This window comes from Trachypithecus francoisi, unplaced genomic scaffold (assembly GCF_009764315.1).
Source record: "Trachypithecus francoisi isolate TF-2019V2 unplaced genomic scaffold, Tfra_2.0 Lachesis_group3, whole genome shotgun sequence".
Lineage (NCBI taxonomy): Eukaryota > Metazoa > Chordata > Mammalia > Primates > Cercopithecidae > Trachypithecus > Trachypithecus francoisi.
Window position 1 is genome coordinate 37,350,342 of NW_022681468.1, and position 12,005 is coordinate 37,362,346.

At 43.6% G+C, this 12,005-nt stretch overlaps 1 protein-coding gene across 4 annotated transcripts in view; it reads left to right on the forward strand.

The window, feature by feature from the left end:
- The first annotated feature begins 519 nt into the window (after nt 1-519).
- PIGH (phosphatidylinositol glycan anchor biosynthesis class H) overlaps nt 520-12,005 on the forward strand; it is a 43,204-nt gene continuing 31,718 nt past the window's right edge. The window contains exons 1-4 of one of the 4 annotated variants that reach the window (XM_033187655.1): nt 520-821; nt 6,976-7,185; nt 8,297-8,377; nt 10,843-11,708. In XM_033187655.1, coding sequence (XP_033043546.1) covers nt 642-821; nt 6,976-7,185; nt 8,297-8,377; nt 10,843-10,935 — 564 coding nt within the window. In that variant the 5' untranslated portion in view covers nt 520-641 and the 3' untranslated portion in view covers nt 10,936-11,708. Of the gene's footprint in view, nt 822-6,975; nt 7,186-8,293; nt 8,378-10,842; nt 11,709-12,005 lie in introns of those variants that run through there. The other 3 variants (XM_033187654.1, XM_033187656.1, XM_033187657.1) reach the window with 3 other exon arrangements.

The following is a 12,005-nucleotide window of genomic DNA, read 5'->3' on the forward strand; positions in this document are numbered from 1 at the left end:
AGGTCAGGAGTTCGAGACCAACCTGGCCAACATGGTGAAACCCGTCTCTACTAAAAACCCAAAAATCAGCCGGGCGTGGTGGCGCACGCCTGTAATCCCAGCTACTCAGAAGGCTGAGGCAGGATAATCGCTTGAACCCGGGGGACGGAGGTTGCAGTGAGCCGAGTTCGCGCCATTCCATCGCAAAACAAAAACAAAAAACAAACTGTGGATTTGCTTGTTTTTAGACAGGGTCTTGCTCTGCCGCACAGGTTAGAGAGCAGGGGCATGATCTCGGCTCACTGCAACCTCGACCTCCCAGGCTCAAGCGATCCTCCCACCTTGGCCTCTCAAAGTGTTGGACTACAGACGGGAGCCAACGCGCCCGGTCTAAAAACGGTTTTAATCCGTCCGCTGAGCTATTGCCCCCGACGGGCTTTGTTCGAAGACAATCATAGAAGCTGGGTCAAGGCGGGCCCGGACGAACGCACAGTCACCAGCCCCACGCAGGGCTCTCGGCGCGCAACTGAGGCTGCGCAGGCTTAGGGCGGGGCGTGGTGACGCGGCTGCCGGAAGCGGGTCTGGAGCGGGCGGGACGCCTAGGGTGGGCGATCGCCGTGGAGCGCCGCGCGGTGCGGTGCGGGCGGCCGAGTGGGGGCGTCATGGAGGATGAGCGGAGCTTTTCGGATATCTGCGGCGGCCGCCTGGCCCTGCAGCGCCGCTACTACTCCCCGTCCTGCCGGGAATTCTGCCTCAGGTGCCCTCGGCTCTCGCTGCGTTCGCTCACCGCTGTCACCTGCACGGTGTGGCTGGCGGCCTACGGACTCTTCACCCTCTGCGAGGTAAGGGCAAGTCGGCCCCTCCCCGCGCTCGAAGGAGGGGGTTCGGCTTTGGGAGTGTCTTTGGGGTCTTTGGTCGAGCCCAGACCTCTGCTCGGCCCCTCCTACAATGATAGAAGGGCGGGAACTCACGGGTTCTGGGGACGACATTCCGCTGCTGGACAGCTCTTTAAATGACGTTTAGTGAAGTGTGTGCTCCTGGACAGTACCTTCCCCCTCCGTGGCTGTGCTCTGCTCGGTGGGTTCACTCAGCATACATCTAGTTCTTGCACGACGGTATAAAACTTTAACTTCCATGTGTTCTATGTAGTGTAGGCGCGCAGTAATTTAATTCCAAGAGTTCAGGGAACTCTTAAGTGGGTCTTCCTTGTCCATCACTTCTGCTCCTCAAAGTAGTACTGCTAACAATACTTTATGTAGACTTCCACAAACTGTCTTTGCCTCCACAAGTGTGTGTGTTTATCCTTGTGTATAGATAATGTTAGCGTTCTTCCTAATCTCTGTTTTTCAAGGCAGTTTTTTAACCCTCTGTCCTCCCAAACCCTTCCCCAATTTCAAGTACTTTCTAAAGGATTATGAAATTTTGGACGTGTGTGGTATCTGTGCTCAATTTCCAGATTCATTCCTGTTTTCTTTGAGCCTCAATTTTCTACATCTCTAAAATAGAATTCATGCCTGCCATACCAGCTTCATGATATTGTGAGGGTTAAATGCAGTAACTTTGTGACAGCTCTCAAATAAAAAGAATTATCCCAATTGCCCTTTCAGGATGAGTTCTAGTTTCATATGTAGTGCCTGAATTGAATGTATTATCCCGGAATTGATCTAATCAGAGCTAAGTACAGCAGGGCTATTTATTTCTGTAACTTGGATATTGTTTCTATTACTGCATCCATTAGCTTTTTTGCTGTCAAAGCATGTTTCAGAGCATGGTAATTTAGCGTAGAAATATGCCGAATTAAGACTGCCCTAATTGTAAGAAACTATATCTAACTGTATCTAAACTGTATGTTTGTTCAGGCAAAGGGCTGTACCTCACGCCTGTAATCCCAGCACTTTGGGAGGCTGAGGCAGGTGGATCACTTGAGGTCAGGAGTTGGATACCAGCCTGGCCAACATGGTGAAACCACGTCTTTACGAAAAATACAAAAATTAGCTGGGCATGGTGGCTCACGCTTGCGGTGCCAGCTACTCGGGAGGCTGAGGCGGGAGAATTGCTTGAATCCGGTAGGCGGAGGTAGCAGTGAGCCGAGATCACGCCACTGCACTCCACCTGGGCAACAGAGGGAGACTCTGTCTCAAAAAAAAAAAAAAGAAAAAAGTTTATTCGTAAGTCCGTTAAAATGATGATTAAGTTGATAGCCCCCTAAAATTTAATTTACAGTGTAGTTGAATTTTAGTACTAGCCTGAGTTCTTTTTTTTTTTTTTTTTTTGTGACAGAGTCTCGCTTTGTTGCCCAGGCTGGAATGCAGTAGCGCGATTTCGGTTCACTGCAAGCTCCGCCTCCTGGGTTCACTGCCATTCTCCTGCCTGGGCCTCCTGAATAGCTGGGACTACAGGCACCCGCCACCACACCCGGCTAATTTTTTTGTATTTTTAATAGAGACGGGGTTTCACTGTGTTAGCCGGGGTTTCAATGTGTTAGCCAGGATGGTCTCGATCTCCTGACCTTGTGATCCTCCCGCCTCGGCCTCCCAAAGTGCTGGGATTACAGGCGTGAGCCACCGCGCCCGGCCTAGCCTGAGTTCTTATAGCCTATGTGTGTGGTCATGTGAGGAGGAGGAAATAGATATTTATTAAATGCCCACTGAGTGCCAGATGCTTTACTGAATTCCTTACTTTAGCCCTAGAACGAAGAAAACCAAAGCTCACAAAGAGGGGTGACTTATCCAAAGTCTCAAAGCAGTAAATGGCAGATCTGGGCTTCAAACCCAGGGCTTTCTGACTCTGAGACCCTTTCTTTTCCTTTATACCATTGTATAGCTATCTTAGGCAAAATTTAAAAACAAAAATCTGTTTTTGTGCCAGGTCCCTTCTGTACTTATCTCTTTGATCCTGGTGTACTCTGCTTACCCCATCAAGTACCCCAGGACTCAGTGACCGCATCTTCCTTTAAACTCTACTGCAACACTTTCTAAGGGCTCAGTGTGCCAAAATTTCTTACCTTTCCTATTCAAAACTGCTTATGAGAGTAATGAATATCTGGAATGAGAAGAAATCTGATTGAAGGAATTCATTCAAATATACAGCTTAACCCCAACCCAAATGAATATTGAATTGTTTCAATTCTACACAGTGAAATGAAGTTGAAAAAAATGCAGATAGTAGGGCATGGATTGCTCTTATTGGAAAGCTGACATGATCAAATCCTTAAGGATTTACTGTTCTTCATCCCTTCATTCCTTCTTGTTTTTAAGTTCACAGTTCTATTACAGTTCCAGGTTGTTCCCTTGTTTATTCCAACCTGGAATGTTCTTCCCCCTTCCCTTTCAACTAATTATATTGGTCACTAACCACCACCTCCCCTGCACCAATTAAATCCTAGTTCCTTGGATGTGATGGGATATATTCTTGTGTGCTTTAATGTCTTTTTCTTTTTTTTTTTTTTTAATTTTTCCTTGGCACTTATAGTCAGTATCAGAGTATCCTCCAGAATATTTTCTGTGTATTATTTCTGTGATTTATTATTTCTGTGATTTATTTCTGTAGGCTAATAAATCTATAAGGGTCAGGGCTGAATTGTATTCCTCTCCATTTTTCATAATGCTTATTCAGTACAATTAATTAACTCCAAATTAGATCTTTCTGGATCATCAGAGACCCAGTACTGAATCCTCCATTCATCAATGAACAAATATCTAGCACAGAGATAAGCAAACTTTTTCTTTCTTTCCTTTTTTTGAGACAAGTTCTCACTCTGTTGCTCAAGCTGGAGTGTAGTGGTACGAATACCCCTCACTGCAGCCTCAGTTTCCTGGACTCAAGCGATCCTCTTATCTCAGCCCCCTGAGTAGCTGGGACTACAGACATGTGCCACCACACCTGGGTAATTTTTGTATTTTTTGTAGAGACAGGGTCTCACTAGGTTGCCCAGGCTGGTCTTGAACTTCTGGCCTCAAGCGATTCCCCAGCTTTGGCCTCCCAAAGTGTTGGGATTATAGGCGTGAGCCACAATGCCTGGCCCAAACATTTTCATTAAAAGACTAGATAGTAAATATAGCAGGTTCTGTGGGGTCTGTCTCATAATATTCTTTTCTTTCTTTCTACAACCCTGTGAAAACTTAAAAATCATTCTTTGCTTGAGATGGGCCAGACAAAACCAGACCACAGGCCCAAATAATTTGCAGATCCCTGATCTAACACTATGGTTTAAGTATAAAGAAGTAGAAAGAGACCATCAAAGAAAACCAGAGCTAGTGAGTGGTTGAAGTGGTAAAAAACCAGGTTTTATTCAGGAACTACTACAGTAGGGGAAAAGAGACTTCAGTATAGAATTCCAAATTTCCTCAGTTCCAAATACAGCATGGAAAACTGGAGATTTATATATAGCCAAGGAGCAGGGTGGGAGTCAGTGGATAGAAAATTACCCAAAGGAAACATCAGGGGCAAGATGGGATTCTGGCTACATTGACTTGACAGGATTCTTGCTGAAGGCAGGCCAGGCTGATCAAATACCAAGGGTGGGAGTTGTTTCTAAACTGATTCAGCAAGATTCTTGCTACAACTGGGTGGGTAGTGCAGGCCCAACAGAGATGTCAAGGTCAGGGCCTAGAGAGCTTAGAGGAACCTGACCAGAGGTAGATAAAGGAGAGTGTCTTGTTAGTGCAAAGAATAATAAGACACTTCCTGCCCTCAAGGAATGCAGTCCAAAATTACAAAATTTCTTTGATTCTAGGTCATCAATATTTTTTTTTCCCGCGCCAGCCTTCTAAATCAGCTTTGCCGGGTGCAATGGCTCACGCCTGTAATCCCAGCACTTTGGGAGGTTGAGGCGGTTGGATCACCTGAGGTCAGGAGTTCGAGACCAGCTGGGCCAACATAGTGAAACCCCGTCTCTACTAAAAATACAAAAAAAAATTAGCTGGGCATGGTGGCGGGTGCCTGTAATCCCAGTTACTAGGGAGGCTGAGGCTGGAGAATCGCTTGAACCCGAGAGGTGAAGGTTGCAATGAGGCAAGATCACACCACTGCACTCCAGTCAGGGAAACATGAGCGAAACTCGGTCTTGAATGAATGAATGAATGAATGAATGCAAGCTTCTGGGAAAAAAGATAAAACAATCCCACATGAAAGAAACACACACCAATAGGATAACACATTTTAACTTCAGAAATGTTAAAGATTGTACATTTGTCTTAGAATCAAGGGAATAAATAATATATACCATTTTTTGAGTCCTTAACACATCACTTAGTCAACTGTAAGTAACACAGAACAAATAAAATAGCCTTAAGAGATCAGGACCTTTTCTGTTAACAAGAAGTCATAAGGTAGGAGGGCTCCAGAGTTCATATACAGACTCATTTGATTCTGGCTCTTGTCATCTTACTGCTGACACACTTAGTGTGCCCTACTTGTCCTCCACCTGGTCCTCCAAGTGCAGAAACTGCACTTCCACCCTTAGCGTCCTCTAGTTGTCCTCTACTAGCTCTCCACTGGGTCTTGTAGAGGCCGTAGTAGTTCCAGGTATCTAAACCTCATGATGAAGGGAACATCTCTTCTGTAGAGTTTTAAAGATGAATTCATGTTTTCCGGAAGCCCCTCCAGCAGATCTCCCCTCACATCTCATTGGCCAGAGTTGTGTCACATGCCCATTTTAAAACCAGTCATTGGCAGAAGGGGTGGGAACTAATCATGATTCACTCACAGTTCAACTGGGGCTGGTGGGTGGCTGTTTATTAGGCAAGCCGTAGTATCTGCTACACTGTGCTAAGCACTTTATAATTGTTCAGTCTATGGTTTTGCACTGTATACACAGATGGTTCCCAACTTATGATGGTTTGACTTAGGATTTTTTTGACTTTAGGATGATGCAGAAACAATACACACGGTACTTCAAGTACCCATACAAACATTGTTTTTCACTTTCAAGTATAGCATTTAATAAATTAGGTGAGATTTTCCACACGTTACTATAAAATCAGGTTTTGTGTTACATGATTTGCCCAACTGTAGGCTAATATAAGTGTTCTGAGCACGTTTAACATAGGCTAGGCTAAGCTCTGATGCTTGATAGGTGTATTAAGTACATTTTTTAATTTTAATTTTTCATTTGAGTGCTAGAACTCAATATTAAATGCATTTTCATGGGTTTATCAGGACATAGCTCCCTCCTGTATTCTGCTGAGGGAGTGTGAAAGGAAAAGATTTGGGGTCCTTTTTTTTTTTTTTTTTGAGTCTCACTCTGTCATCAGGCTGGAGTGCAGTGATGCGATCTCGGCTCACTGCAACCTCCACCTCCCTGGTTCAAGTAATCCTGCTGCCTCAGCCTCCGGAGTAGCTGGGACTAGAGGCGCATGCCACATATCCAGCTAATTTTTGTAATTTTAGTTGAGACGGGGTTTCACCATGTTGGCCAGGATGGTCTCAGTCTCTTGACCTTGTGATCCGCCTGCCTTGGCCTCCAGAAGTGCTAGGGTTACAGGCGTGAGCCACTACGCCTGGCTGGGTCCTTTCTTTTTTTAAAGATACAGTGTCTTATTCTGGTACCCAAGCTAGAGTGCAGTTGTATGATCATAGCTCACTGCAGCCTTGAATTCCTGGGCTCAAGTGATCCTCCTGCCTCAGTCTCCCTAGTAGCTGGAATTACAAGTGCAAGCTACTGCATTCAGTTGATTTGGGCCCTTAATTTGGAATTTTGGAAAAAAAAGTTTCTGAGATTGCTGTGATGATGGACAGCATCACACAGCATCACAGCATTGCTGTGATGGTGGACATTTTGCTGATGGAGGTTTTCCCCAGACCTATCCATTTGTTGTGTGGATCTGTTTCACTGTATACTTTTGTAGCACCTCAGAACCCAAATAAAAGCAATTTCCTTTTCCTCCATGCATGTTCCCCTCATCTGACAAGAGAAGAAAGGCTTTTTTCCTCTTTGCCTGGAGTTGACTGGTACCACTTGGTAATCTTACTGCCTGTGTCTGGCTCTCTCTTCAGAACAGCATGATCCTCTCTGCTGCCATCTTCATCACCCTCTTAGGTCTGCTTGGTTATCTCCATTTTGTGAAGATTGATCAGGAGACTCTGTTAATCATTGATTCCCTTGGCATTCAGATGACTTCATCTTATGCTTCAGGCAAAGAAAGCACTACCTTCATAGAAATGGGCAAGGTCAAGGATATTGTCATCAATGAGGCTATTTACATGGTAAGTATTTAAAAGGTAGTATTACAGTCCTCTCTGGAGGAGGTAGCCAGCCCATACGGTGTTCCCAGATCTATACCGAGCCTTAATACCTAAAGTACTTGATGTCACAGAATTAAACATGAGGATCCTCTGCTCTAGTACTTATAGTACTAGAGTTTTCTTTTTGGCTGGCATGTCTATAAACCATAAAAGTGAGACTTATATGTAAAAGGTAAATCTCCTTATTTTTAAAGAGATGCAGCAGGTTTTCATGGATAGAGAATTAGCATTTCAACTTTATCTTCAAGACCAACTCCAAAATTATTACTGGCATTTTTTCCTTCTCTTTCTTTCTTTTTTCTTTTTTTGTGAGACCCTGTCTGTTACCCAGGCTGGAGTGTAGCGGCTCAATCACAGCTCACTGCAGCCTCAACTTCCCAGGCTCAAGCCATCCTCCCACCTCAGCCTCCTGAGTAGCTGGGACTACAGGCACGCACCACCATGCTTAGCTCGTTTTTTCTATTTTTTATAGAGATGGAGTCTCACTATGTTGCCTAGGCTGGTCTTGAATTCCTGGGCTCAAGCCCTCCTCCTGCTGTGGCCTCCCCAAGTGTTCAGTTTAGAGGCTTGAGCCGCTACGCCTGGCCCTGTCTTTTTTCATTTAAAGAACGAGAATATACTTTTCTCCCACTTCAAAAGCTATCAAGTGTTCTACTACTTAACCATTTGTGAAAAAGCGTTGAGCCTTCCCTTAGAAAAAAAGAATGTGGCCAGGCGCAGTGGCTCACGCCTGTAATCCCAGCACTTTGGGAGGCCAAGGCGGGCGGATCACCTGAGGTCGGGAGTTCCAGACCAGCCTGGCCAACGTGGTGAAACCCCATCTCTACTGAAAACACAAAAAATTAGCCAGGCATGGTGGCAAGCACCTGTAATCCCAGCTACTTGGGAGGCTGAGGCAGGAGAATTGCTTGAACCCGGGAGGTGGAGGTTGCAGTGAGCCAAGAGTGTGCCACTGTACTCCAGCTTGGGCAACAGAGTGAGACTGTCTCAAAAAAAGAAAAAGAAAAAGAAAAAAAGAATGCAAAATGAGTTTCACTTAGAGTTTGCTATTTGATGTATTTTCTTACAGCAGAAGGTGATTTACTACCTCTGCATCTTATTGAAGGATCCAGTGGAACCACATGGGATATCCCAAGTAGTACCCGTCTTCCAGGTGAGCATAGAACACTTTTACTGTTCTCCAATTAATCCTCAACCTTTTCAGTAGGAATGTAAATTCCTTTTTTCAGAGTAGTGGAAGACAACTGACAGCTGTTTTGAGTGATAATTAGGATTTCAGTTATTTGAGAAGTTCCTCTCTGAGGCAAATATAGTCCTTAAAAATATTATTCATGCATATTTTATTATTTTATTTTATTTTATGAGACAGAGTCTTACTTTGTCACCTAGGCTGGAGTGCAGTGGTGTGATCGTCACTCATTGCAGCCCCCGCCTCCTAGGCTCAAGAAATCCTCCTGCCTCAGTCTCCTGAGTACTTGGGACTACAGGTGTGCACCACCACACCTGGCTAACTTTTTTTTTTCTTTTTAGTAGCGATGAGGTCTTGCCATGTTGCCTAGGCTGATCTTGAACTCCTGAGTTCAAGCAATTCTCCTGCCTCAGTCTCCCAAAGTGTAGGGATTACAAACATGAGCCAGCACACCTCGCCTCATGCACATTTTAAAGAGCACAATCAAATATATAGCAACCTCTGCCTACAAATCACTATTCCTCTACTTTGATTCTGTCAGTCTACTAATGTACAGTTTTTTAGATAGAGGTCATTGATCTCACATTGTACGCTATTGTGTGTCTTACTTTGTAAATAATATGTATGTGTCCTACAAAGGCCATTATATTTATTATTTTAAATAACTATATTGTATAATATATTGAAATGTCAGTTTATTTAGCCACTCTTGCCACCTTTTAAAATCCTGCCCGGAGTTTTTTTTTTTTGCTCTTACAAAAAAAAACCACTTATCAGCTGGTGCAGTGGCTCACGCCTGTAATCCCAACACTTTGGGAGGCTGAGGCAGGCAGATCGCTTGAGCTCAGGAGTTCGAGACCAGCCTGGGCAACATGGTAAAACCCCCATCTCTACAAAAAATACCAAAATTAGCTGAGCGTGGTGGCACACATCTGTGGTCCCAGCTACTCAGGAAGCTGAGGTGGGAGGATTGCTTGAGCCCAGGAGGTCAAGGCTGCAGTGAGCTGTGATCATGCCACTATACTCAGCCTGGGTGACAGAGATCCACTCAAAGAACAAGACAAAAATTATACAAACATAATAAATTACGAAGTAAATTATCTTAGAGGTAGGTATTTATGCACGTATTTATGTATACAGTTAACCCTGCCTCACTGACCTTTTTCACAAAGGATTTAAGATAGCTAAGCTAAAATATTATTTTGCATTATAATTAAAAATTATTTTATTAAAGCTTATGAATAGTTTTATAGATTTCTAGTGTTTAAGATGGGGCTCTGGAGATTGGACAACATTACCATACTTTGGGGCTTTTGTACTTCTTTTTCTACCATCCTGGCTAATAGTGGATTTAGCTTTTTTAGCTTAATATATAGGTAAAGGCATTTTAAATAGGTAAATTTGTATCTCTTTAAATGATAGGCTTTTCATATTTCCTTGTATTACCTATCAGTATTTCCTCTTGTTTTAAACTACCTATCTTCTCTGTTAGTCAAGAAGAATCTGAATATTATGTATTGTACCTGTTTTTATATATTTTTAACAGTCTTTATGTATTTTACGTAGTATACTTTTATTAAACATACTTTCACATATATTTTTCCCATTCTGTGGTTTTTCTTTTAATTTTGGTAATTATTACATTTCATTGTACAAAACATTTTTCAATATTTACATATTAAACTGCCCTTCTTGTCTTTGAGGACTATTTTACGTGTGACATTTCTCAAGGGTCCATTTTGTTTTTCCTCTTTGCTTACTCTTAGAGATGGAGTTCATGAAACTTAGATTAAAAAGCTATCATTTGATCTCCCACCTCACACAATTCACAAGCTGGGCTGTGAGCCTAGCTGGGACTCTTCCCAGCAAGGTGTGCTGAGGCCTAAACTTAACTCCCTGAGCTCAGTGCTGTGCCATTTATACCCCTTAATGTGGGTGAGAGATTGAAGTTGCATGTGGGCCCAGCACCGTGGCTCAAGCCTGTAATCCCAGCACTTTAGGAGGCCGAGGTGGGCGGATCACTTAAGGCCAGGAGTTTAAGAGCAGCCTGGCCAACATGGTGAAACCCTGTCTCTACTAAAAATACAAAAATTAGCTGGGCATGGTGGTTCGTGCCTGTAATCCCAGCTACTCAGGAGGCTGAGACACAAGAATCATTTGAACCCAGGATGCAGAGGTTGCAGTGAGCCGAGATTGTGCCACTGGATGTGGTGGCGAGCACCTGTAATCCCAGCTACTCAGGAGGATGAAGCAGGAGAACTGCTTGAACCTGGGAGGCGGAGGTTGCAGTGAGCCGAGATTGTACCACTGCACTCCAGCCTGGGCGACAGAACGAAACTCTGTCTCAAAAAAAAGTTGCAAGTTGATGCATCTCTACTGTACTCCCTTATGTTCACTTTGACTCTGCATTTCTCCCCTTTGGAATTCAGAGTGCTAAGCCCCGGCTGGACTGCTTGATTGAAGTATACAGGAGCTGCCAGGAGATCCTGGCACACCAGAAAGCCACATCAACAAGCCCATGAGCCTCAGCGTTCAGAAGGCCAGCATTGTCTTCCATGGGAGATGACTCTTAAACCATAGGGGCTGGTTTTCTGTACTCTAAACCATCAGGTGGACACAGTCCTAGGAACCATTATCGGTGTAGTGCATCTCAGAGCCATAGAGCAGGTGACTGGAAATCTAACTCAGTGTATTTCCATGTACTGTAGTGTTTTCCTTGTAAGGTTTTGCCTACTTTACCAAAGGAGGGGAGACCTTAAGAATTTTGACACAGTATGTCAAAAGTAATGTCAGCAAAGAACATTTTGTGAAATTGCTAACCATGTTCAGGTTTACTTTGTTGATGATTGTGAAGCAAAACAATGGGAATCTGACGTCAGATGTCTTGAGAAAGGTGTATTTTCCAATATTACCCCTTGTGTAAAGTTACAAAAAAAACAAGCCCGCCACGTACTGGTTAGCAGGAAGAAATGTCCTACAAAAGGTGAGTCTGTCAACCTAGCGCCGTGTTCTGTACAGGGCTTATTTACTCTTAATAAACAGATCTTCTTCCAAAACACACAGTTACCTGGTTCACAGATAGCTGCTTTTTATTGACAAACAAGATCATGGTATTTCAGTCATGGTGTCAAGCACATTAATACTTTTCTGTTACTTAGCAATTTTTTAAAATCTGTTCAAAAGCTACTTTTGCCAAGAGGGATGAGACAAAAGGCCACACAGAAATTTGACTTTGGTTTTCAGACACGGGACTCTCATGTTAACAAAGAATAAATAAGCAAATTATTGAATCCTTTGTTTCTAAGGCAGTTTCTTCTGTATAAAATTAATAAACTAAAGGAGGATTCCTGAAGGGTTGGGGAGGAGAGAGGGTGGGGGAAATAGATTGACCCCAAATTCAGTGTGAACACAGCTCCATTCTTGTTTTCCCTTCCTTCGGACTCCTACTTCTCTTTTAAACTCTCTGGGTAGATAATGTTATTCTTATTGGCCTTAGAGACACCCAAGATATTATAAAACCAGAGCTGTTACGTCTGTCACCAGCCCTGCAGGAATTATTCAGGAACCTGTGGTATATGTGACTTGTTCGAGG